Genomic DNA, 25,937 nt, shown 5'->3' on the forward strand with positions numbered 1-25,937 from the left:
CATAAGCACTATTATCCAACAGGTCTCCTTTACAAATCCTGCTTCTTCCCACCTCTCTCTGTCCCTTAAGTAGTCTTCATTGCTTTTCCCTGGATGTCTAAATTTTTATTTGTCTATTTTAAAATATAATTTACTTTAGAAATGTACTTTACAGAGTAATCCAGTCTACTTTGTGGAACTCCATTATTTATCATAACAAACAAATCATAGACTTATTGGAAAATTACTTTATATTTCTTAACAAGTCATTGATGAAAATTGTTAAGATGAGACTCACTGCCTATTGCAGCACTGTATTCTTCAATAGTAATTAATAATTTGACACTAAAAATTACTTTTTTGATCAATCAATTTGGCAATTTTAAATTAAATTGATATGTACATTGCTACCATTGTATAACTCTAATACTTAATCATAAAATTGTGTGGTAACAAATCAGATGTTTAGAAAAATTCTGGTTTATATCTGTATTAATTTTTAGTTACCATACTTATAATTGCATCAAAGAATAATAATAATGTTTCTTTGTCAATATCTGGTTTCCATTAGAACGCACTAGCTAGTCTATAAATATATTCTCATCCTTTAATTTCTGACTTAATTGAATTCTGTGTGAGCATTGTCTATTCTTTTGTCTGGAACACATATCCTGCTCTAATTAGGCTTCATCTACCTGAGTCGTTAAGTTTCAGAGAGATTGGAAGAGGCAATGCAGGCATATGCAGAAGAGGCATGTATGCAGGCATATAGTACTAATATACAGACATATTAGTACTCTGCTTGAACTTTCTAATATATTTCAAAATTTGTTCAATATTAATAGCAGTAGGCCAAACACCTCCTGAGGATGATTTTAAGTGGTATTTTGATGTTCTTCATTTGAACCTGGTTATTTTAAGTATTTGTCTTGAGTATACATAATTTACCCTCTTTTGTTGCTTTGTAAGGTAAAAAAGATTTAATCAGCCTTCTGTTTCCAATTATCATCCTGAAAATACAAGATGAAAACATTTATAGAATAATATTTTTGAGAACATTGAAAAAAATCTGCTTCATATCAGTACAGCTTAAACCCTGAGTAGCTTTGGAATCAGGATGCTTTTCGTCTAGCTTTGGCAGCCATTTGTAATAATTATCCAGCATCTTCGCTGCTGCATTGATGTAAAGCAATATCAAGCTGCTGGAACAACTGATAGAATAAAAATAGGATGTTAAATGTAACTAAGGTGACTTCCTTTTCTTAAGGATGACTATTTCTCTCCTTTTGTAAATTAGATCTTTATTCCAATACTGCAGCATCTATGCGTTAACTGATAAAGGTGGCTTTTCATTTTCTAGCTTGTAGTATATGCAGATGCACTTTAAGAAAGTCTTTTATTTTGACAGCTTTTTTTTTTTTTTTTTTTTTTTTTTTTTTTTTTTTTAAAGCTAAATTCAGGTGGTGTTAGGAACAATAGAATATGTTAGCTGAGTAGGGAATATAATGCAAAGCTAACAGGTATAAATATACAATTTTTTGAGCTTGGAAAGAGATAGGAGGAAAAAAAAAAATTTACTAGCATGGGGATAATTAATGGAATTAGTGGAATAGAGTATATAAATTTAATCTAGAGATCTAAAGAAGAAAATTTGGCAGTACAGAAATAAAAGAAAAAATATTGATAGTCCAAGACAAGGGAATATTTCCAAGGGTGACTCAAGTACTTAAAATTATGATATTCAATCCCTGCAAAATACTTTGAAGTAAAATAATTGTAAAAATACTGTTGTTGTTTTTTTTTGTTTGTTTTGTGTTTTTTTGTTTGTTTGTTTTTTAATTTCTCCTAGACTTGGACAGATACATCAGTTTGGCTTAGGTTTCTTCTCCATTTCGTCTTACCATAATCCTATCAAACTGGAGTCATTGATAATGAAATTGTTCTGTTCCCTTTAAAGCTTAATTATTTTTTAAACAATTTTTGTGTGTTGTTGTCTTATTTTGTTTGTTGCAGTGTTTTAATTTTCTTGATGTTTTCCAAAATCTTATTTTCCAAAACACAATTTAGCTTGCCACTGGTTAATGTCTCCTTAAGCTTTACTATATATTTTACTGAGACAAACACGTGCAGCTTGAGACAGCTGTCATGATAGAAAGATGTCAAGTAATGTAAGGTATTTTCAGTAATTTGATATTACTTGATGATGTTTTAATATTTATGAGGTTTTCCTCTTGGTTACTCGGTTTGCCCCCTATGACATCATCATATATCGCAAAGCAACTGCAAATTCTTTCACCTCGACACACAACAGTATAAAAATCACCTGCCTTGTGAGTCTAGGGGCTACATTTATAAAATAATACGTCTTTTCCATGCCATTAAATAGATCTATTTCTATCACAGTACCTTTTTATACGTAATGTTATAGTCCTAACACCTAGTAAGAGATTATGTGATCTGAATACTACTGTCTTGACAGGTTTATGGCCATCATAAGCCACCAGGCATCTCTACTGACTCGAGAATGAGACTAAAAGCCTTTTGACTGTGATTTATGGCTTAAATTTTCTCTGAAAGGCTTTATGCAACTTTAATAGAATCTTCCTGTCACATATTATACTGAATGATACCTATTCACCTAATTTCCTCAGAGATAATTTATGCTGGCATTTTATTTTATGGCAGTGCTAAACAAGTTTATACTTGTTGACAGCATCATAGACAAAGACTTTATTTCAAACTTTCAAGTACAGGGCAGAATTTGAGTTCATGAGCCATTTTTTCTTCCTACCAATGTGGTCTGTATTGAGTTAATATGCTACAGGAAAGGAATTCAGCATGATTCTATATAAAGGTTTATAGAAAATAAATTAGAGAACAATAAGCTAAAAATGAAGACAAGCAACAGATTTATTCCAGCAATACCAATTCACATAAATTGCTTTACTGAAAGATTTGAATAGTTAGTCTTTTTATAAGTATGTGTATCAAAATTGACTCAGGTGTATGAGTGAAGAAATGTTTTGTCTTATATGGTTATCCATTCTGAAATTACATATAACAGCTGAATGTCAAAAGTTTCTGACAAAGCTTCTGACTTATCCCTACTTCATTTAGTAAAAGAAATGGGGGGGATTTTCTAGTCATTGTTTCTATCCAAATTGGGTAAGAATCTGTACTGCTGTTAAATTCTGCTGAAGAATTTCATGAAGTACTAAGGACAAAGTTTACTGAGAAATGCACAATCTATTACTATTTAGCCAACTGAGAAAATGAATAACAAGGATGAAGCATAGGCTTTCAGATTTTATGTTAGCTACTCATAATCAAAGGCTAGGACTGAGCATAAAAGCATAGAATAGCTATGTAAGGACCATGAAGTCTTTTTTTTTTTTTTTTTTATGGAGAAGTATGCTTTAAAATTTTTTATTTTTATTTTTTTTCTCACTAAAACATGGATTTTCCCCTGTTCTGCACAAGGTGGGGGGAGAAAGATATGTTGCAGCATTCTTTCCAGATGTCTTCATGAAAGGCCTGTAAATGAATAGTGGAATAAAATAGTTACTTCAATAAGGTAAATAAGAATAAAGAATAAAATAAGAATAAAAAGAGGAATATATGTAGATTAAGTAAATTTTACATCCCTATAAATGCAGGGCACCCAGCATTCATGTAGCATCAGATGGATCCCAGATGGATTTCCCAGAGCACACTGCAAAGAACCTTTCCTCTCTCATACTATGTTGGCTTTCATCTTGCATAACAAACAAAAGCAAATATTTTCACCTGACAAGCTGAAAAGTTATCTCTGTCATAACACCCACCAACGTGCATTGCTGGGCACTACAGCATACTGCTTTACAGCTGCTGCTCATCCTAACACATGAGCTTCACAAACACTTAAGGCCAACAGAGCAGCTAGTTCAAGGTCACTAATTTGCAAGGTTGCAAACACATCCCATACTATTTAATAACTGTATGTTGTTTGAATAGATTTATTTTAATAAATGAGGGACATAGGGCACAGATGGAGATACTGGTCCTCCATCTTAAAATGAAAAAAATTTACTGAGATCTGTCAACAACTATGTATTTTTAAATTTGGGGACATACATGTAAATATCATTGAGTATAGGATGTGACTGAAGGTGCTAATTTTGGTTTAAACTAAACAAATGCTAAACAATATATTCCTTAACATACCTTCCAACTACAGATCTACCTGGTCCAAGTCCTTTGTCTAAAGACTGGAGATCTTTCTTGAATATAAGTTAGAGGACTGATTAAAAACTATGTGAGGTTTCTTGACCTGTATTAAATGAGGTGATGGTAGTCATTTATAATTTTATATTGCACTCTTAAATAACATCTCATTTTTCTTCCAGCTGATCTGTTAATTTTAAAATGAGTAAGTGTGAGGCTAAGCACTCTTTTTATCCCCTTTAATTGTTGTTTCTTTTTTATAATATAGCTCAGAACCATATATATCATTCTACGTTAACACAAATTAATGTGTTCTGCACTTAACATCTTAAATCATTTAATTTGATGCTATGTAGTTCCACACCGTTGAATAGTTGTAATTACTTTTTATTTTCTTTCCTATGTCACCTCTAGAAAAAAAAAAAAAAAAAAAAAAAAAAAAAAAGACTGATAAAAAGTAGTTTATGGCTAAATTTACAGGACTTCAAGTGCAATAAATTACATGGTTCTTTCCTCACAATGTGAAGAGAAAACTAATTTTAAAGAAAACCTTCCAGGTTTCCTTGGGGAAATTAATTTACTTTTTTTTTTTTTTTTTTTTTTTTTCCCCAGAAGAAGACTATATAAGATTGTATAGACAAAACATAACTGTCATCTGAATATAGAGAAAAAAAGAAACGCTGGCATACAGAGAAAAAGGACACATCTAGAGTTCTGGGTCCATGTCTGGGTGCCCCAGTGCAAGAGAAGCATGGGGAGAGATCGAGAGAACTGAAATTGTTTCTCCTGGAGAAGAGAAAGACCATGGGTGGTCTTATCCATGTGTATAAATTCCCGATAGGGGGAGTCTCTTCTTTACTGGGGAACCAGTCTCCTCTCTGTGGTATCTATTGGAAGGACAAGAGGCACTGTGCACAAACTGAAAGACAGAGAATTCCATTTAAACATAAGAAAAAAATGTTTATTTATTAAGGGTGATGAAATACTGGCACACTGACTCCACAACCCCAGAGAGGTTGTGGTGTCGCCATCCTTGGAGATACTAAAAACCTAACTGCATGTTTTCTTCATCAATCTGCTGTAGTTGACACTGGATAAGAGGGGCTCTCTGCGTCCCTTACAATCTCAACTATTGTGTGATGATTCCCTAATTCTATAAACACTTGGGTTAAATCAAGGGAATAATATGTGCTCAGTTCATACAGCAATGGTAAAACTTGCAAGTAGAGCTTTCTCATTCCTTTCTCAACTCTTTCCTCTGTGTTTCTTTCCTCTTCCCTTATGTCAAACTGTCAGATTTAACACTTGGGCAAAGGAGAATGAATGTTAGCACCTTAGTATTCCCTCTTTGAAGCTGTCAGCTTTTATATATAATAAAAGCATATGCATGCATGGTGTCACAAAGAAGGTGCCATATGTAGTTGGTGGGAAGGATACTAATGTTTTGTGCTGTTAGCACAGGGTATAAATCTGAGATCCATACTAGTTTGTTAGCAATTCAGTCACCATGAAGTTTCAACACAGTTGGATATCTAGAGGATGCATACTTAGCAGTGTAGTCAAGACTTCATTCAAAGCTGTTCTCTTCTGAAAGTAACAGCCTGGAATGAGAAGAGAAAATATAAAAACAGGTGATTGAGAAATACATTTAAAATACGTTGATTACTTTTTGATTTTAGCAATTCAACCGAAATTCTGCCTCCTGATATAAAGGGGTACTACTCAGCCTGGGTAAGTGACAAGATGGCACACTGCATTAATCTTGGATTTTGGCAATTTATTGGATTGTAGTGGTTCAAATATTAAAGGCAAGGATGACATTTGAAAATAGTATGCCCATAGCACTATTAGGTGAGGACTAAGCTGTTTTCAAGATAATAAATAGAACACAGACTGAGCATATCTGAATAAGATGTTCTTCTGTTCTGTGGTGGGAAAGTGAAAATTTTTATTCCATCACTCTATCACTTCATTGATGCTTTTTACTTATATAGGGATCTCTCATTTGTACACTTCAAAGCACTGAAGTTAAAAAGCAATCACCACCCTCATTATATTAAGGGATAATTGAGTGACACTGTGTCTAAGGTAATATAGCGAGGTAGCTCTGTTGAAAGAATTAATGAAATAAAATCAGCAGACGATTAAAAAAGTAGTAGAAGAGAGAAAAAAAAAAAAAAAAAAAAAAAAAAGAAGAAAAGCCTAATGGCTGTTACCCAAAGCTCTGAATCATGAGCTTGTCAGAAAGTAGACTGATGCTTTCTCCAAGGGCCTCTCTATATATTTGATGATCTATCTCTTCTGGCAGAGCACAAGAACAAGAGAAATGCTGCACAAATGCTTGCACAAGGCAAAAAGCCCATCTAGGCTACAGTCCTCTCTGCAGCAGTGCCCAGCAGATGCTTGGCAAAATCATAGTTTGGGTCTTTTCAGGAATAATGGTTCTTCCTGCTTGTACTCTCAAGCTTGAGCACCCAACATTGTTTTTAATAATGTCTCTTCCATTACTTCTTCCAAAGTTTTTCTTTCAATGTTCATTAATGTTTTTAGCTTTTGCAACACTGTTTCAACAAATACCACAATTTCATTATTTACCATGTGACCATTATTTTTATTTAAATAATAAATAACATTTATTATTTACCATTATTTACCATGTTCTGCGTTCTATTTTGTCCTTTAAATTTTTCTCTGTCTTTTAAGATTACTATATTACAGAACACTTTTTTTTCAGTGGTGGCATTTCAAACCACTGAAATGTGCTGAACTCTAAATATTTTAAATTTGCACAGTTATGCTTTAATCCTTTTTATTCTTTCCAGGCAGAAAGAGTGTGAGTAGTAAATTGGCATAATTAGTTTTCATTGATCTCAAAGGTCTAAAATCCAAATGTTATATACAAGGTGGTCAAATACATCTTAATTTTTCACAGAAACAAACAAACAAACAACAACAACCAAAAAAAAAAAAAAAAAAACAAAACACTCATAGTTGCCACACCATCTTATAGTTTCCATTGTGGTCTTCCAAAGATAATATCAAACATTATCATGTCATCTTCAGTGGCATAGCTGTATTACAGCAATACAGAACAGTATCTTGTATGCGTTTTTCTTTTTCATGTTCCTCTCATAACTATGTTTTGAAATAAATCTCTTCAAAGTTCTGTTGTACTTAAAGGAAATGACGAAAATTATATCACCTCTAATTAATATACATATTGATATACATAATAACACATATAAATATATGTTTATGAAATGTGCTATTGATTAAAGGCTAATGGAGATAACTTGGGTGGGTGGGGTAGCTTGGTTGTGGTGGGGTTTACTCTAACCCCAATAGCTATGTTGGTAAATCACAACTTTATCACATGACATGGAAAACTTTGTTTAATCTTATTGTTAATTCACTATTTCCATTGAATTACCTGTACATATATTTTAATGAATCAGAGGTTAAATCGTCTTAATTATTTCAAAATTGTTCTATCGTTTGTGCTGTTTTTTTCTTGTTAATTTATTTTTTCTATTCTTTCTCTCTTACATGCTGCAGTTGCAAATATATTGTGGCGAGAGCAAGGTACTAATATAAATGTTTTCTTCATATTTTTCTATATTATAATGAAATGCTCATCTTTTGTTCCTAGGTTGTTTCATTATTTTCTCATAGTCTACAGTTACAGTAATTATCTTCCTCCCTTGAAATATTTGAGGGATTTGGTTTAAAGAAAAAACGTAGTGGAAAATAATCCTTTCAATGTGGGTGCCTTTATGAACTGTTTTTCCATTTGGAGAAGGAGGAGAAAATAAACTGATCAAAAATTTTAGACAGTTACTCAAAGAAATAGAACAAGAAACTCAGACTTAAAATGCAGGCCTTTGTTTGCTGACATGATAAAGCTTCCCACCAATCAGCTTACATGCTGTTGATCTTGTCTGAATCATTCTTACTTGTGAAAATTATAATCTCTGTCAGTTTAGTTAAAATTGAGTTTCCTGCTTCTTAGCAAGACAAAACGTTTTCTTCTTTACATACTCAGGAGGGGTTTGTGAATGTTGGGGTAGGGAATGGAGGTTTGTGATTAGTTTTGTGATAGACTGAAGAATAAATATAAATACAGACAGTATCAGATGTTAATAGCATAGAAAACATGGAAAGTATATTTTACTAGTGAAAATAGGTATTAATTTTCATATACATACAAGATAATATTTTCATAAATCATACTGCAGAAAAAGTGTCACCATGGAGAAATATCAAAATATCACATAATTTAAGTGAAATTAAGTGTTGTTGTGAGCTCTCATCTCTTTGCTCTAAGTATCTGGATCTTAAGTTAAAGTTTTAATTTAGGAATTTATGTATTTCAGGAATAGGAAATGTTTCAAGTATTTTCTTTGAAATATTGATAATACTATACACGGCTCAGGTTTTGCTGTGAATTCATGCTGCAAATTATATTTCTATGTGTTTCTTAAATGAATATTTTAAATTAATTTAAGAATTCAAAAATTTGTTTTCATTTGCCTAATTACATACTAGACTTTAGCATTTATCAGTATGTTTACAAATATGAACTAGGCTGTTGGTTTTACATGTACATTTATATATATATTCATATTTTATCAGTTTCTCAGCTGGTATAAGCAATCACTTGATTGCTCTGTTGGCCTTGCAGAGTGTAAATGATGTGTTCAGAGTTTCATACAATTTCACTGTTAAAAGTTAAACTGATAAACAAACAGATGCTTAACTCAAAGTTTTCAAATGTATGGTAGGCTCTCTGCTTATTGGGAAAGTGTCCATCAAAGTGTTCTCTTGTGTTTTATCTTGAACAAAACTGGAAAAGAGTGTGTAAGAAAAGATTTTGAACGTACCTTAGAATGTAATACAATGACATAATGCATACACAAGCATAAATATATCTCTGTACATTCGGGAGCAAACCCAAACCCACCATCATTTCTTTTTTCCAAAAAGGTGTTAGCCAGTTTTAAACATAGAATCACATTTGTCTAAATGCAGCAAATATATTTAAAATTGTTGTTGTTGCTTCTGGCAGAGAAACTGCCAGAATCTTTATGTTGGGGGAGGCAGGGAGAGGAGAGAGGGCTTGCAAAATTACATGAGATGTCCTGAGAGGAACAGCTCCTGTATTTGTAAATAACAGGCTTGCCTAAGTGATTATCTAATCACTATTTATATAGATATTTGTAGATGAATGCTCAAAGGAAGAGATTTGGGGTCATAAGCATGGGGATTATGTCACTGGATCCACAGGTAAAGTTCCTTATGTGAACTGGCTGCTCTGACTCAGGAGAAAGGGCATTTCTTACTGAGTCTCTTTCACTGACTTTGAAGAACATTTTAGTGAACGTTACTATCTGGACACCAGGAATACAGCCATAAAACTTTGGGTTGTGCTGCTGTGCACAAATATTATCTGTAAATTAGCAAGCCTGCTTTGGAATATTGTCAACTAAGGGGGACATTTTAGGAGTCAATTTATTAAATGACTGTATCACTTCAGACTATTGGCTGATTTACTTCCTCACATTCTGGTATTACTTATTCTGATAATAACTATAATACACTTTAGGGCGGTGGGTCCAGGGAGAAGGGAAGACCTTGTTTCGTCCCAACCAGATATACATATTTATTTTTCACTAAGATACAGTAAGTCAGTTGCTCAGCTATCTGTGATGTTCACTAGAAGGGGCAGCTTAACTTCAGACTTGTCTACAAGTTCCAGCAGTTCTTACAGGACACAATGTCAGGCACTTTCTAAAGAAAGAACTTGGCATCTTATCTTATATAGGGTATGCGCTTTACCTGCAAAGGCATACACAAGTATCCCATTAGCTAGTCTGAACATATCGTAAAATATTCCTTATGCCCTTGATATGTTATTAATAGATATATGTGATAGAAAGTTAGGAAAGCCCTGCATGGAGACTGTTCTTTCCTTCTTTTTAGGACAACTTGACCAGAAGTGGGAATGATTCTAGAAGATTTCTCAAAGATAATTGAGCTTGCTGGTTTTGGGCATGGCCTTGCAGCCCTGTGCATCTTACAGTCTTCTAAATGACCTTATTTAGACTGTGAATTTGTATGTATTTACATACATATAAACACCTACGTACATAGGTACATACGTGCACAAACCCACACTTTTTTCCCCCCTAACGTTCACATTATTTTATTTGACATTAAGATGTTTCCCTTTTCTATTAGCATAGGTTTTCCTTTGGAATTTAGAATAAGCAGAGTTTCAGGCTCAAGTTTATTTTTCCTGGGTTTTATTTCTGTGATCATATGCCAAATGTTGTTATGTCAAGTGGAAGCTTAGGTACACAGGGGACATCTACTTTTTTATCATTGTAGCCCACAGTTTAGTTGTTAGAGTTTATTATAATAATTTTATAAGTAAGGTGATTTTCCTCTTCATAAAATTCTGCAAAGTCATTCATCATAGCAAATCAACAATTGTCTTAAGTAGTGCATGGTAAACTTGGAAGGATGTTCTTATTCATAAGCATGATCTGGTTCCCACCTTCTCCACAAAACATTACATCATGCCTCTCATTCAGCAACAGTGCCGTAGGATTGAATAGTTCTATGAATACTTGTGTCATTTCAAATTTGGACTGAATTTCTCTCTGGCTCTGGCTTTCCAATAAAATTCAAGAGAAAGTATTTCCTTTTTGGACTAAAAGAACTGTCAAATAGAGCAAGGATTTATAACAAAGGCTTTGAACTTCTCTTTCAGTGCGATACAGAAATTATTTTAACTCTTCCATCCCTTAGGAAAAGAAAAATAAGAATACATGAAGAATATATATTCATTTTATTTCAATGTAAATTATTTCATGAGAAGACTTTCATTACTGCAGCTGTCAAACTATAGATTATATTTCTAGATCTATATTCATAAAGACAACGTCTTACCAATGGAGAAAACTGTGAAATTCTGAATAAGAGCTTTGTTTTAGTTTTACAACAGAAGATCCCATAGGATTGGTTGTATTAGCATAATACACATTAACAAACTGATCTTATACGAGTAATATGATGAGGGTTTTACTTCAATATGAGGATTTTCTTTCTTGTGATTATTTAATTTTGTATTTTTCAATGTGTGTGTGTGTTTTTTTTTCCCTAAGGTCTGGGAATTGGGAACATGTTTTATGTTTTTTATGAAGATGGAATCAAAGTAATACAACCAGTGGAATGTGAATTTCAGAGACATATTAAGCCTAGTGAAAAACTCCTCGGTTTTCAGGCAAGTTTGTTTTGTTTTGTTTTTACTTTACATGTAGTATTTTCTCAATTATAGTTTTAATTAAGAAATGCTATTTTAGTGTTATCTGCTTGATAAATTCAGATATGCCTTCTCAGTTAATGTATAACTTATGATAGTGTACTCAAAATTTGTTGTCTTGTCTTTGATCAAATTCAAGCTTTCAGTCTTAGTTTGAGATCTCCGTTGCTTTTCTTACCCTTCTTTGTCTTTCCCTTTTTTCTTTCTCTCCTTCTCTTTTCTCCCATTCCTTTCTTTTAACAGCTCTGTATCTTCTCTTTATTTTTTCCTTTTTTTTTTTTTTTTAATGCAGTTAGGTGCATCTCTATTACTCAAGGATTAACACTGTATTAAATATAATATCTGAATTAATTATTTTAATAGTTTCTTTTTCTCCAGATGTTTGTTTATATCATTCTATCATGTATTTTGTTTGTCTGTATTAAACTGTCAGTTGTCATGAGGCAAATCCTTATCCTGATAAACAACCTTAGAGCTCCACTAAGTTAGTAGAGATGATCAATGCTTTGACTCCAATTTACAGTTCGTATGAATAGTTTCAGTAACATTATTGTCAATGGATTTATAGTTGCTTTCACCAAATCCTGTGCATTTATGAAGTAGCTTTTATGTATATCGCTACAAAAAACAGTAGTGCATTCTCCACTTCCATTTGTTCTTTTATTGTCATTGTTTTTCCTTTACTGTTAATCAAACCGCTAGCTGACATGATGCATGTTCTCACAGGAACACTTGGTACTAGTCACTACATTGACTTGTTTTATATGATCTATTAGCTTTCAAAAATAATAGTTGGTTTTTTTTCATTATTTGGATTTGAATGAGTGACCTTGAAATGAGAACCCATGTGTAATAACCCATGAGCTGTACAGTTTGTTTTTTCCCTAATACCACAGCACAGCAGAACAGCACAAAGTAACAGCAGAACTGTCTCATTGGAATTTGCCTCTTCAATTTACATTATTGATGTCAAAGGCTGCTGTACTCAACAGCAAGATTTATTTTAGTGTGAATAATTATGCTTTGAACAGCTAATCATACCTTGATTTGTGCAGCTTAAGTGAAATTAGGTTGACACAGCCAAAAATAAGCCAAAGAGCTTTTTTATGGCTGTTTAATTCAAAACCTGATTATTTAAGAAGTCTGTTAAAATTTTATCGGTCTAAAGTGCAGGCTAGATTTTAAATGTATTTTTATTGAAATGTGGTAATAATCAGGATGGATAAGTCAGACTTAATTCCTTCTTGTTGCCTTCAAACATAAATTAGCATAATAATTAACCCCCCCCCAACCATCCCTAAAAAAGAAACCAGGAAAGCAGACTACTTGGCAGCTTTCATTTTTAAGTAGGTGTAGACTTGTGCTTCTTCGGGTATCTCTGGTTTGTCGTAAAATATATATAGCCAGAAATTAAGCTTTGTACTCATGCATGCATGTCATTTTGCCCATTAAATTCAACAATATTTCTACATATTCTTCTGAACACCAAAAACTTCTTCCTTCACTTATAATAGAAGTTAATAAATCTTTGTTCTTGCAAGAAAAAGAGAAAAAGATGAAACGTGAATTTAAAAGAATTTCTTGCATATACTGTTAATACTAACAGTAATACATATAATAGTACATAACTGAAAACCAAACCAAAAAACTCATGGAGCTTTAGATAACTGTTGCCTCCTTTGCAGAATGTCTTATCTTCCTCTTTGGAAAAATCATTTTCTCTAAATAATGATAACAAAATGGCTCAGTTCTATCCCATGGTCAAATTTTTACCTAGCTCAGTATGTGACTGTTTAATGGTAAGAGCTGGTGTTGTAAATTGTTTGCTATTAATTCTCTTCAACTGTCATATAACTGCTAATCAGAGATGTTGCTATATTGCATATTTTTAAGTTGCTTTATATAGCCTTTCAAATCTATGGTGGCTATTGCTAAGAGAATCTGTGTCACTTAGCTCTTAATATAGATGTATACCTATAGGAAATCATTTCGTGCTTGCTTTAAACTCTTCCATTTCTTTACATTTTTCTCAATTAGCTGCTCAAACGATTAGTAAAACTCCAGTAGACCTGTATCACTGTCAAATATTTGTTAAAGTGTAGAAACATTTCTAAATTTTGCAGTGCAGTTTAGGTACTAGAAGTGAAATACACATGATACTGCAATGTTCCTTTCTGGCTTTCCTGTTTACTTGTCAGCAAAATAGAATTACCTTTATCTGAGCTTTTGTAAAAGAATGAACTCTGGTGTTTCTACATGGCATTGCATTGTGTTTTGAATGAGTGGTGCGGTATTTACACATGCTTATGTAGCTATGCTAATTTTCCTAAGGTAAATACAATTTCTCAATAACGATATACTTGAGAACTCTTATCTAAATATTTAATTGCCTCTTATGCAACTGAGTGTAAATACAGTGAAGCACTTTAGTGTGTGCCTAACATGGGAATCAATTAGACTTTTATTGTGTTTAAAGTGAAGGAAAAGATTTAGCGCTTTACTGGATCATCTTGGTTCACAGGAAGTTATAAAGAGCTTCCTCCACTCCTTCTCAGAATCATTTAAATTACTGGAATATTCTAAGTAAGTACCAAATGAAAGGTGACTTTTATTGGGCTAATATTGACAATTCTGTTTAAACTGTTGTCACATAGATCCTTATCCATGCTCCAAGTACAGCTTCTCAGCAGTTAAATGTATTCTCATTCTGAAGTGTTTGGGGCATATTCCATACTAATATGGAACCTCTATTTATATTCTGCAAATTAATATTATACAAAGCCCTTGAATTCTAATTCTTATGCAACAGTGTATTTATTTTACCCTCCAGTTAAAATAATTGGGGAAGGGTGGGGGAAGGCAATTTAAAAATGTTGAGATTGATAGAAAAATCATTCTGGTTTCAACATAATTCTGATTCCCTTTTTATTACAAGAACTAACACATCATGGCCATATTTCAGAATAAAATAGGTATGCGTTTGAATAAACTGAGACTTCTAATATTTGAAGTTGAATATGTGAGAAAGGTTGGAACAGAATGCTTAATTTCATAATAATATTCAAAATGTTACTATGTGCCAGAGCAAAGTTTCCACTGGATGTAAACTTGAGACACAGTAATTAGTCCACAGAAATTTCTTTTGTTTACATATTTACACTCTTGTGACACAGGAAGTGTAGTAAATGCATAATTGTTGAGGAAAAAAAATGAAAAAGGTCCACAGTGATTTTCACTGTTGAATAACAAGTATGTTCATCATTTACAACTTTCTGTTGTAAGATGGAATAGGTGATGTATAAATTCAAACCTGGACAGATACACTCCTGTAAATGTTATCTTACTATTAGCTAATTAAAGCATAGGTGGAGTTTTCATTATACTGCTTAAAGAGATTTACTCAAATTCTTGTTAAAACACATAGGACTCTTGCATTAAGTCTAGATTTATAAACAAGGAGTTTGCACACAGAAATCTGTAAACATGTGTTTTCTCCTGAGAATTTTGCCCCAGTCTAGTTTAAAAAAAAATCTGTGAGGATTTATTTTCCTCCGTTTGCTGACATGATGTAGGGTGAGACACTTTTTGATTAAAAGTCTGGGAAAAAAGCAATGAAATAAGTTAATGTTCTATCAGATGTTAGCTTTTTTAGAGAATGAATTAGGAAAAAGTAAATTGCTCATATTTTAATTAGAAGAAGAAAATGGTGGTTTTATTCTTATATTTCAAGGAGAAATTATTTTAACCAATTACCCAGCCTCTGGGGAAATTAATATAGAGACTTAGAATTATTGCTTCTAACGTCAAAGAAATTTGAACTGTCTAATCAGATAACTGCTAACTTTTCAAAAGTAAGATTTTGGTACCATTGATTGAAGTTATTTCTGGAGCTTCTAGATTAACGTGAATAAGAAGGGAAACAACTGCATAAACCCACTGCTGCTGAGGAAAAAGTCTATTTTGGATATGAGAATTTGGGTGCATATTTTTTACTGTTGCTTCAGAGAAACACTTTTTTTTTTTTTTTTTTTAATTTTGGAGCAGAGTGAGAGTTGGCATTGTGTTATAGGAATTTATAATAAAAGCAATATTCTAAAATGAGTAAATTGAATTTGTATGTGTAAATTTATCTTTCTCTATTTTTTACTTTTGATCTAAGACAGTATGGTGCTTTTTTCTTGCTGTACTGAAGTGGAAAAGAAGGATTGAGTTTTATGAATTATCTATGTGTTAAGAATCATGCCCTGTAGTTTCTAATTAAAATAAAATATGTGTATGCATACATCTACATACATATATACATATATGTTATTTAGGTATGTAATCTTTTACATTGAGAGAATATTTGGAAATACATTTCAATCAGTGTTTTAAACTCAGATTCAGGAAAATAGCTCTGTCCTGGTATACCTCCACAGTGGGAGGTATGATTAATCATTTACACTAATCTATATGATGCCATGTGCGAGGAACCTGAATTCCTTCAGTGGGAGTTGGTGCTATTTTTACATGGTATGTTGAATGTGCCTTTGTAGAACAACAGCATCAAAAAATGAAGAAAACTAAGGTGAGTTTCTAAGAGAGATGACTGGAAAGGACACAGGATAAACATTTAAAGATATAAACATTTAAGGATACATTATTTGAAGTAATTGTTTGCTGAGGACACAACAGGAATGTTTGTGAGGACACAAAAGGAACAATCTAAAAGTAGTTATCTGTTTAGATAAAGCATGGAACTAAGACAAGGCGTATTTAGAATAAATATAAAGCACAATTTGAGATCAGTGAACAATCTTCCAATTGAAGTGACAGTTGCACAGAGGGCGAATGACAGTAGATCTGATGATTGCACATAATATTAGAAACACACTTGTTTATGTTGACACTTCACTTTATATAATGAAAAGCTTTTAGCCATGTTTAAGAAAAAAAGTTTGCTTTGTCACTATGCTTATTGTTCTTTAAAAACAGATTTTAAACCTCTCTAGAGAGTGCATGGCTTTTTTAGCAGTGCAAGATATATCTTACTCTTTATATGTCTAAGTTCTGCTGAAGGTCCTGATTATGTGCCATCCCATGGAACCTGAGTTTAGTAACTTTTCCTTATCAATGTGATTTCTGAAAGACCTTCGCTTTGTTGAGGTTTTAGAACCACATAGGAACAAACAGGGGCTATTGATCTTCTGTAAAGAAACGCCTTCCATTAGAGCTCAAAATTGATTTATTTCTTATTTGACATATAAAGATTGAGTGTATTTTCTCAAATGTACAGAGGCACAGCAGGCAAAGAATGTTGATGAAACAGAAAAGTTGGCATTGAAATGCATCATCTACTTCTTGAAAACATTGATTAGTACTGGATATGCAGTCATTGGTCACAGCCACCATAGGGAAAAGTCCCTTTTCACAAGGGAAATGTCCACCAAGTTGACCAAAGGAAGCCAGCTGATGTAATCATTTTGGATTTTAGCAAAGCTTTCAATAACATTTCTCACAGTATCTTTCTGGACAAAATGTCCACCATACAGCTAGACAAATATATAGTACAATGGGTGAACACTTGGCAGATGGGTCGAGCTCAAAGGGTTATAGTAAGTGTGGTTATACCAGGCTCTGATGGATTCTGCATCTGGAAAGGGACAATTGTGGATATACATGTGCAGACTTGGGGATGAGATGGAGAGGAGCCCCACAGAAAGGGATCTGGGGTTTTGGTTGATGGCACATTGAATATGAGTCAGCAGTGTGCCCTGGCAGCCAAAAGGGCCAGCCGTACCCTGGGATGCATCAAGCACAGCATTGCTAGCCAGTCGAGAGAAGTGATTGTCCCTCTCTTCTCTGCACTGGTGCAGCTTCACCTCGAGCACTCTATGCAGTTTTGAGCACCACAGTATAAGAAGGACGTGAAGCTGTCTGAGAGCATCCAAAGGAGGGCTGAGAAGACCAGTTTCTAGATGGGAGGGAGAATGTCTGAAGAGCAGCTGAAGTCCATTGGTTTGTTCAGCCCAGAGCAGAGCAGGCTGAGGCGAGGCCTCATGGTGGCCTGCAGCTCCCTCACGAGGGTAGCAGAGGGGCAGGCACTGAGCTCTGCTCTTTGGGGACAGTGACAGGACCTGAGGGAATGGTGTGGAGCCAGGACAGGGGAAGGTCATGCTGGGTGTGAGGAAAAGGTTCTTCACTAAGAGGGTGGTTGGAGACTGGGACAGGCTCCCCAGGGAAATGGTCACAGCAGCAAGCCTGTTGAAGTTCAAGAAGTGTTTGGAAAATACTCTCAGACACATAGTCTGTTTTTTTCGTGGTTCTGTGTGGAACCAGGAGCTGGACTCCATGATCCAGAGAAGTTGTATATGCCACATCCCCAGAAGTGTTTAAAGCCAGGTTGAATGGGTCTTTGAGCAGCCTGATCCAGTGGAAAGTGTCACCGCCCTAGGCAATGGGGTTGGAATGAGATGATCTTTAAGGTCCCTTCCAACCCAAACAATTCTATGATCCTTGTGGGTCCATTCCAACTCAGGATGGTCTGTGATTCTATGATGTATTGTTCTGTCACATTATTTTTCCCCTTCATTTAAAAGGAGTCTAAGGCTTAAAAACAGAATTATTTTTAAAGATCTCTTCAATTCTTTCTGTTCATTCTACACTGAAGTCATCACCTGCTGACATAATTATTTTCACAGTGACCAGTTATGATGCGTGACACAGAGCATTTTAAATTAGGAGGAATAAATGCTAAAAAAAATAATAATTTTATTTTGTTGAAATTGTCACTTGCAATGAGAAGAAGAAAAATAAAGAGGGAAAAGAGGAATAGGTCAGGAAAACAACAAAATAAACCCTTGACACATGTTGTACCTCTCCATGCAGAATATTTTTCAGCTTTTTGTTTTTACGTAAAGTTGATATCTGTTATAGGAATAAATCATACTATTTCATTAAGAGAATTTCTACATACGGTATTGTATTTGTCCAAATATTTTTTTTTAATTTTGATAAAAACAAAACTTTACTTAGAATAAATAGAAACAGAGATATAAATACCTATATATATGATGAACAGTAATACATTTGCAAAATATAAATAGTGAACATAAACTAGGAGAGTTAGTAATTATGGAATATGGAGTATGATTTCACTGAAGTCAACAGGAATTTTGTTTTTGTTTTAATTTAATCCTTTTGTAGGGATGGAAGGACAGAGGGGTAAGGAATGATAATTTGAAGCAATTGATTTATATGGCATTTAAGACTAGCGTGATAGGTCTCTGGAATGTCTTACAGCACGAGCAAACTTCTGATGCAGTGGATCAGTACTCCACATGACCAGAAAAGCAAATGCCTCTAATTATTGTTGCTTTGTCCCGTGGCAGCATGCGCCACATCTCCTCCTCTTCTCTTGGCCTCCAGCTACACAGTCATCTTTCCAATTTTATATTTCTGCATCTTGTACCTGCCTTACTGCTGTGTCCTCAGATGTAAGCACTGTCTATAACAGCATTTCTTTGCAGTTTTACTGTGATGATGCAGAAGGGGGAGTTGCAAGCTCAGTACAGCAATGAGATATTGTGCATCTAATTTGTGTGCATTATTTGTTTGTTATTTTTAAAAAGGTTTCTTGCTTACTTTATTTCTACATGTATTATTGTTTCAAATGGGATTCTTTCTCAGGACATGTGTAGAAAACACACATCGTTCCTTTGAGGACAGAAATGCTAATGCTGCCTGAATGTATTGAAGTATGTTTTACACTTAGAGTGCTTGTGAGTAGCACTGTTTACAACATGCATTTTGGCTAGCCTCAATATATGTCCTGATGTCAACTTGTCCTTTTTCCTTCACTAAATTTTCTGAGATTTGTATTTTACAGTTAAAAAGGGGGAAGAAAAAATATTGATATTTTTCTAATTTGCCTTTATCTATTGCATTAGCTGTTCTGATTCTTACACTTTCTCAGTTTCTTTTGAAATCTAGGATGAAGTTTGTCCCAAAGCTGATGGAGATCCTGTTCAGCGGTGTGTATGGGCAACTGCTGTTAATGTAAAAGACAAGTTCATTTACGTGACTCAGCCCACACTCAACAGAGTACTTATTGTTGATGTACAGTCTCAGAAAGTTGTACAGGTATTTCTAATTTTTGAGTTGATGTCTAATTTGATGTCTAAGTTTTTTTCATTATATTTTGGAAAAAAAAGATGCCATTAGTTTGAGAGTAAACAGTATCTGGAAAAAAGCTCATTTACATTTAACAACAGTTTGTTTAATTATTGTTCCTGTGAATAGTCAGTTGGCAGGGACAGAATCAATATGAAAAAATACCTCTTACAAATATTAAGTAGTTGGGGAAATGTAGTTCTTTGGAAAATTTCTGAATTGAAGTACTTTTCACTTTAAATTGAAGGTATAGAATAGTATTTTATCATAATGGAATTTAACTGTTTTGACAGGAAAGGTCAGGGGGTTAGGTTGGCTACAGAATGTGGAGGGCTGTTACTCAGTAAACTTTCAGATAGAGAAATTTCTGTAATTGTGGAAGACACAAGACCATGCTTAGCCGAGATCGGAGGCTGTGATCTGGAACTTCTCTATTCCTGTCTGCCATGTAGGTAGTACTGTCTGTTTCTCAGCCTCTGAGATACTCTGGAGATACTCCAATAGATTGGAGATACTCTGCTTAATCAAAATAATTCATTGGCTAAAAAGAGAGAAAATGATGCTATGGTACAGAGATTAATTAACTCATATGGTTTGTAAAAGACCTTGTAGTAAAGGCAATGCTAAGATACATACTAGAGTTTGGAGCAGTACAATTGCTTCAGGAGAGCCTGAGAATCACAATATAATTCACATGGTCAGTAGCTTCATTGGGATGGAGTAAAAATTGAAGTTTGGTTGCCATTATAGAAATAAAATACTATAACCAATCTACTTGTGGCTTCTCTCTTACTGTCTCTCTCCTATTTTTTTTTTTTTTTCCTTTCTCCCATTTCCACTGGCATCAATGCATTATAAGTGGTGTCAATGTACTGTGAGGTTAAATGGGGGACACAAGGCCAGGTTTTATTCTGTTGAATTGTCAAAGGCATATGAGAATGCATTTAGCAAATCATAGCTATAAATCCAGCATATTTTAAATTACTTTCTGATTATTATTTACAGTCTTAAAATATTTATGTTTACAAGGCATATCAAAAAGGCAAAATGTAATTATTTTTCTTATTTGGTTTCTGCCTAGTGTTCCTACCGTACTACACTTTTTTTTTTCTTTATATTAGATTATATTTCATAGTATAGTCTTTAGTTTTTCAGGCAGGTGTCACTTGAACAGAAAGATAGGTTTTATTTGGCTTTCAGTGGTAAAGAAAGGCTTTCAACACAGGAGTGTCAACATTCTTTTGGGGCTTGTGGTTTTTTTTGTTGTTTTGTTTCGGCTTTGGTTGGTTGGTTTGGTTTTTATTTGAGTACGTTACAGATCATACAAAATCTTCTTGAAATTTGCTTTAAAAGCGGGGCTATGCTTTTTCTGAAATAAAATTATTTCCTGGGCAAAAGCTCTGAAGCTAGTTAAATTGTTAACAATTCTGCTCTGATTCTTTGAAGAAAGAAAACCTGTATGAGAGGTTTTCTGATATAGAGGTTTTGATACCACATTGAATGTTCTGCTTCAAATTTTAATCGTACAAATGATTACAAACTATACATAACATCTACAGAGTTACTTATAGTATCATCACATCTATCACCAGTGTGTTTTTTTAGTTAAATATAACATGGATTTGTATTAGAACTCTAATTTATTTTAAATAAAAAATACTTAAATAGAGATTTTCTTCAGCTTTTTTGCCTTCTCTGGCCAATAAATGAATGAAAATCTTTAATATAGAGATTATATATATATTAGAATACATATATAATATATATTAGTATAGAATTTTAAAAGAATAAATAGTAAAACTGTAATTTTTAAATAAAATTACCTTGACAAAAACATTTTAATCCATATCACTTTATATTCTTTAAACATCTATATTTACTACCTTGTGTATCAATTGACTCAGTAGACATAGCTGCACTGAAAACCTTAGCCATTCCAAATGAGGATGGGGATGGATAAAATGCTTTAAAAAAAAAAAAAGTTAAACATAAAAAGTTATTAATATTTTTGTTCCCTTTCTTCTTTTTATTTTATCGTTATTATTATTATTGTTATTATATAGTTAAGTTTACCCTTTGCATATCAGAATTGGTTTTCTGAGAATAAGACTTTTTACAACCAATTTGATGTACTTCTTCAGGAAGAGACTTTGAAAAAAAATTCTCACTGCAATCCTCTTATTTGAAGAACTGGAATTTCTAGCAATGATTTCCCTGGTCTCCAACTGGCATTAATTTGTCATCTTAATTTGTCAAACTGATGAATGATATTTCAATTCAATTGCATTTATTAACATTTAGACTTCAATGACAAGAGAGACAATATTATGCCTTTAGAGCTTACTGAGATATGTTAAAAAACAAAAAAAGTTGGAAGCTGTTTTGAACTTAGTGTTTATGGAATAGTTTGATCAGATTTCAGATTTGCTTTAAAAGAGATTTGTAATTGTTTTATTAATTGTTTTATTGTATTGTTAATGGTATGCCTAGAGATACTTAACCTTACATGTTAACTATAGAGTAAAATTCAATAAATTAGCCACCAACTAAAAGTATACCCCTCCGCAACAAAGATTAGAATAGAGGGATTCTCCAGTTCTTGTATGGAGTTAGATTAAATATTCAAGTATCTGTAATGGTCTAGGCTTTGTGCCTTATTTCAGTGCTCCTCAAAAGGCATATTAAGTTAAACCAAGTACTACACAAGCCTTCATGCTAATCAAGGGCCAAACAACAACAACATACAATTCACCTTAAAAAAAAAAAAAAGTCTTGAAAAATGGAATAGCATCGCTTTTTCATTACTGTAATAATAGCCAGGTCACCTTTGAACAGCCTTTTTTTAGGAAACATATTGATGTGGTTTTCTTTATTATGGTCTTTTGTTTGAAGTACTATTATGCACGTTATATTCATTAATTTATGCTATAAAAGTTAATGAAGAAAATGTATATAGAAGTGTACATGTATACATCTAGATAATGTAAATAACTAGGTTGTAGGATGATTTTTTTTTCTAAAAAGATACTAGAATAGCCATTTTAAATTTCAATATATGTTTCCAATCTAGGGACGTGGGTGGTGTATCTTTAAGGAGGTATTCATAGGTTTTCTGATTTAGCCAGGTACATCTAAATCATAGCTTTTAAAGTTAAGAAAAATATTTACTTTCATTTTTAAGTTCTTGAAAACAAGTGCTGTCACCTGTAATTGTTTGGAACTGCTTAGCAACATAAAGTTGAGTAGGACGACTTCAAGTCGTCTTTCAGTCGACTGTCATTTAGTACACTGTGCTGGTGGCATTTGAGCCTGGAATAGCTAGAAACAGCTGTGAAAGCACATCTCCAAGACTCTGAGCTTCTCTTTGCTGTCTCGTCCTTTCTTGGGAGTTGCATTATCCTTGCATGACTCCACAGGTAATTCCTTCTCCTCCAGGCAGTGCCATGGCCCAAATCCAGAATACAACTGGTGCTCATTGAGCAGAACATGCACGAGCCAGCCCTTTCATTTGAGGAATCCAACTTGAATTTTGATACGTCTGAACAAAATAACTATACAACAGCCACCAAAGTATTATTTTAGACTAATTGTCTTCTATTTGCAGTAGGAAATGTTATGAAACTTGAATGACCTTTTCCAAGGGGGACTTTTCTGTTTTTAAATCATCTGGTGAGCAGCAACCTGTCTTAGTTTTCCATTTTCTAAAAGAAAAAAATGATTTTTTTTTTTTACATGAAGTTGTGACTTCCAACACCTCAGGAGTACGGTTAAGTATCATCAGCAATCTCAGCCAGCCATTAGCGCATTATCTTGAGGATCTACATCATTACTTTAAATTAGGTTCACTTAATTAGCCAGCTGGTACACTCCCTGACAAACTGATAAACAAGCTGTGCTTTATTGTTCGGTAGTAGTGAGACTTAAAAACAATTTCCACTTATTTTTTCTGCTTTAACGATGAATATAGAAAAGTAATCCCCACAACTGTTACCTCGTACAGAACGTCTGTTAATCAAATAGTCTGTCCTCCCTTTTGATTATTCAGTCTTTCTCCTAAAAAAAGAAAATGTAGCCTATAAGGTTTTTAGTCTCTGGAGGCAAAACTCAAGGTGGTAGGGAAAACACCTTGGTTCTGATCACATCTACAAAAAGTAGAAATCATATCTGGGAAACATTTGTATGTTAACAGGCTTACCAACTTCAACAGTATACACTTTAGCAGAGTTGTCTGCAGTAACATTGTGTTGGTTTTATGCAGGACTGTGCAGGCACATGTGTTGATTCACTATGTAGTTTGAGAATAATTTCCCTTTTTAGCCATTTTCCAGTAATTTGTGTAGCTTTTAACCGGTATGTATGAAGAGAGGGATAGTTGGGAAGGAAGGTAAGTACATTTTTACTTGATTTAAAATGTTTATTTTCAGCTTCTTAATAGCCTCAATATGATGCAGTCTTGATGTCAAATATTAGAACACATAATGGATAAAAATCAGTGATTCAGTAACTTTGAATTAATCAGAGGACCATTTCAAAAACTGACAACATGATTTTTAAATATGATCCTAAAACATCAGGAAATGTATGTCCAGCCATCATTTTAATTCAGTCATATTTATTGTTTTTCTTTTTAAAATGTGACAGAAGGTAAGAATTTCTTCTCTTATTTTGCTGCAGGCAGTGAGTACAGATCCTGTCCCAGTGAAACTACACTATGATAAATCACATGATCAAGTCTGGGTTCTGAGCTGGGGAGACATGGAAAAGAATTCACCAACTTTGCAGGTGGGTATATTGATCAGACTGATTATATGCTATGAAATCTAGATAGGCTGAATCTTTATGTAATTGAGACATTTGTATATTTCCCTTTAAACATTATTATGATGACCCAGCAGAGGTAGTAAGATATAAGATAACTGACTTTGCTTTAATATATATATATTTTTTTTCAATACCTTTACTCAGAACTGACTATATCAACTTGATAGAAGTCTATGGAATACAGGTAAAAACAGTAGCATGTTTTGCCAGTCTTTTGAGAGCAAACTTGCTGCTTATGATGTTTTTGCCCCTAATTAGAGGATACGTCTGATTTTAGGCATATTCATATTTCACTAAAATAAGAGTAAAATGTAAGAGTAAGTAAGTAAGGTAAGACAGTTCCTTTTTTTTTTTTTTTTCTTCAGATGTATAATAACAGTTTTTCTTTTTCACATGTCCTCTGAGCAGTGGCAAGCCTAGGGACAGCCACTAAAGAAACATTTCAAGAAACTGTAATTGCATTTGCTGCTTTTTCACTACTTTCTTCTCCTAATTTAAAGTAATCCTATGAGAATATGGAGATAGTCTGTGTCATAATTTCAAAATTATTTCAACTTATTTTCCTTTTTCCAGAAGTCAATGGAGACCTTATTTGTTTTTAAATGCATAAGAAGTAAGAGAAATTCAAACGTAGGGCTTAAATAGTAAAAAATGATTAACATTTAAAAACATCTTTTTAGCACCTCTAGACTCTTAGTAACTGTGAATATGCAGGATAATTTGTGACAGTTTTGCTGTCACTCCTCCTAAGAAAATGACTGATAATTGAGTCACACATATCCTATTTTAAAGCCAGTGATCATCTTCACTCTCCATTTCCTTTACACTATCCATAATCAATTATTTTGCTTTTTAATCCAGTCTTAAGAGCATGTAAATGATTATCACACTGGCTATTAATATAAAATTGTCTTTTACTTGTCTATAAAGATTTACTGCAGAGACTGTTCAGGATTTGAGGAAAATTCAAGGCGAATTGGTTCAACAATTTAAGAAATATATAAACTGAAACCCACTTGCTCTTCTGAAATATATATGTGCTATATCGAATTGCCTCATGATTGACAAGACTTGGGAGTATGTATAAGCATAGCTTCCTGTGAATCAATTAATCTTATATTTTCACTTAGACTGCAGTGCTTAAGAAACATAATCCCTATCTAGGGTCAAGTGTGAGAATAGGTAAATAAAAATATTATTTTTCACTAACTGCTGGAGACTTTAATAATATATATGAATAAATATGGACTCCATTAGAGAAAAAAAATGGGGAGAGAAAGGAAATATGAAGATCAGGTATGTTAGGTATGTAAAATTCTCTGAAATTTGAAATGCTGATTCACTGTCGTTTGTGTTGTCATTTCTAGCTGAAGATTAACACAGTACATGGAATACAGAGGCAATATTGTATGAATGTACTTAGATTAAATTTTGAAGGAGTATTTCCATAGTTTGTAAT

At 33.4% G+C, this 25,937-nt stretch overlaps 1 protein-coding gene across 1 annotated transcript in view; it reads left to right on the top strand.

Moving 5' to 3' along the window:
• FSTL5 (follistatin like 5) overlaps nucleotides 1-25,937 on the top strand; it is a gene marked incomplete at both ends in the record, with an annotated part of 267,251 nt that overhangs the window by 220,038 nt on the left and 21,276 nt on the right. The window contains 4 exons of the mRNA XM_084286367.1: nucleotides 7,738-7,764; nucleotides 11,349-11,467; nucleotides 19,478-19,627; nucleotides 24,332-24,439. Coding sequence (XP_084142493.1) covers nucleotides 7,738-7,764; nucleotides 11,349-11,467; nucleotides 19,478-19,627; nucleotides 24,332-24,439 — 404 coding nt within the window. The remainder of the gene's footprint in view (nucleotides 1-7,737; nucleotides 7,765-11,348; nucleotides 11,468-19,477; nucleotides 19,628-24,331; nucleotides 24,440-25,937) is intronic.

The sequence above is a fragment of the Netta rufina genome, assembly GCF_964035555.1.
Source record: "Netta rufina genome assembly, chromosome: 4".
NCBI lineage: Eukaryota > Metazoa > Chordata > Aves > Anseriformes > Anatidae > Netta > Netta rufina.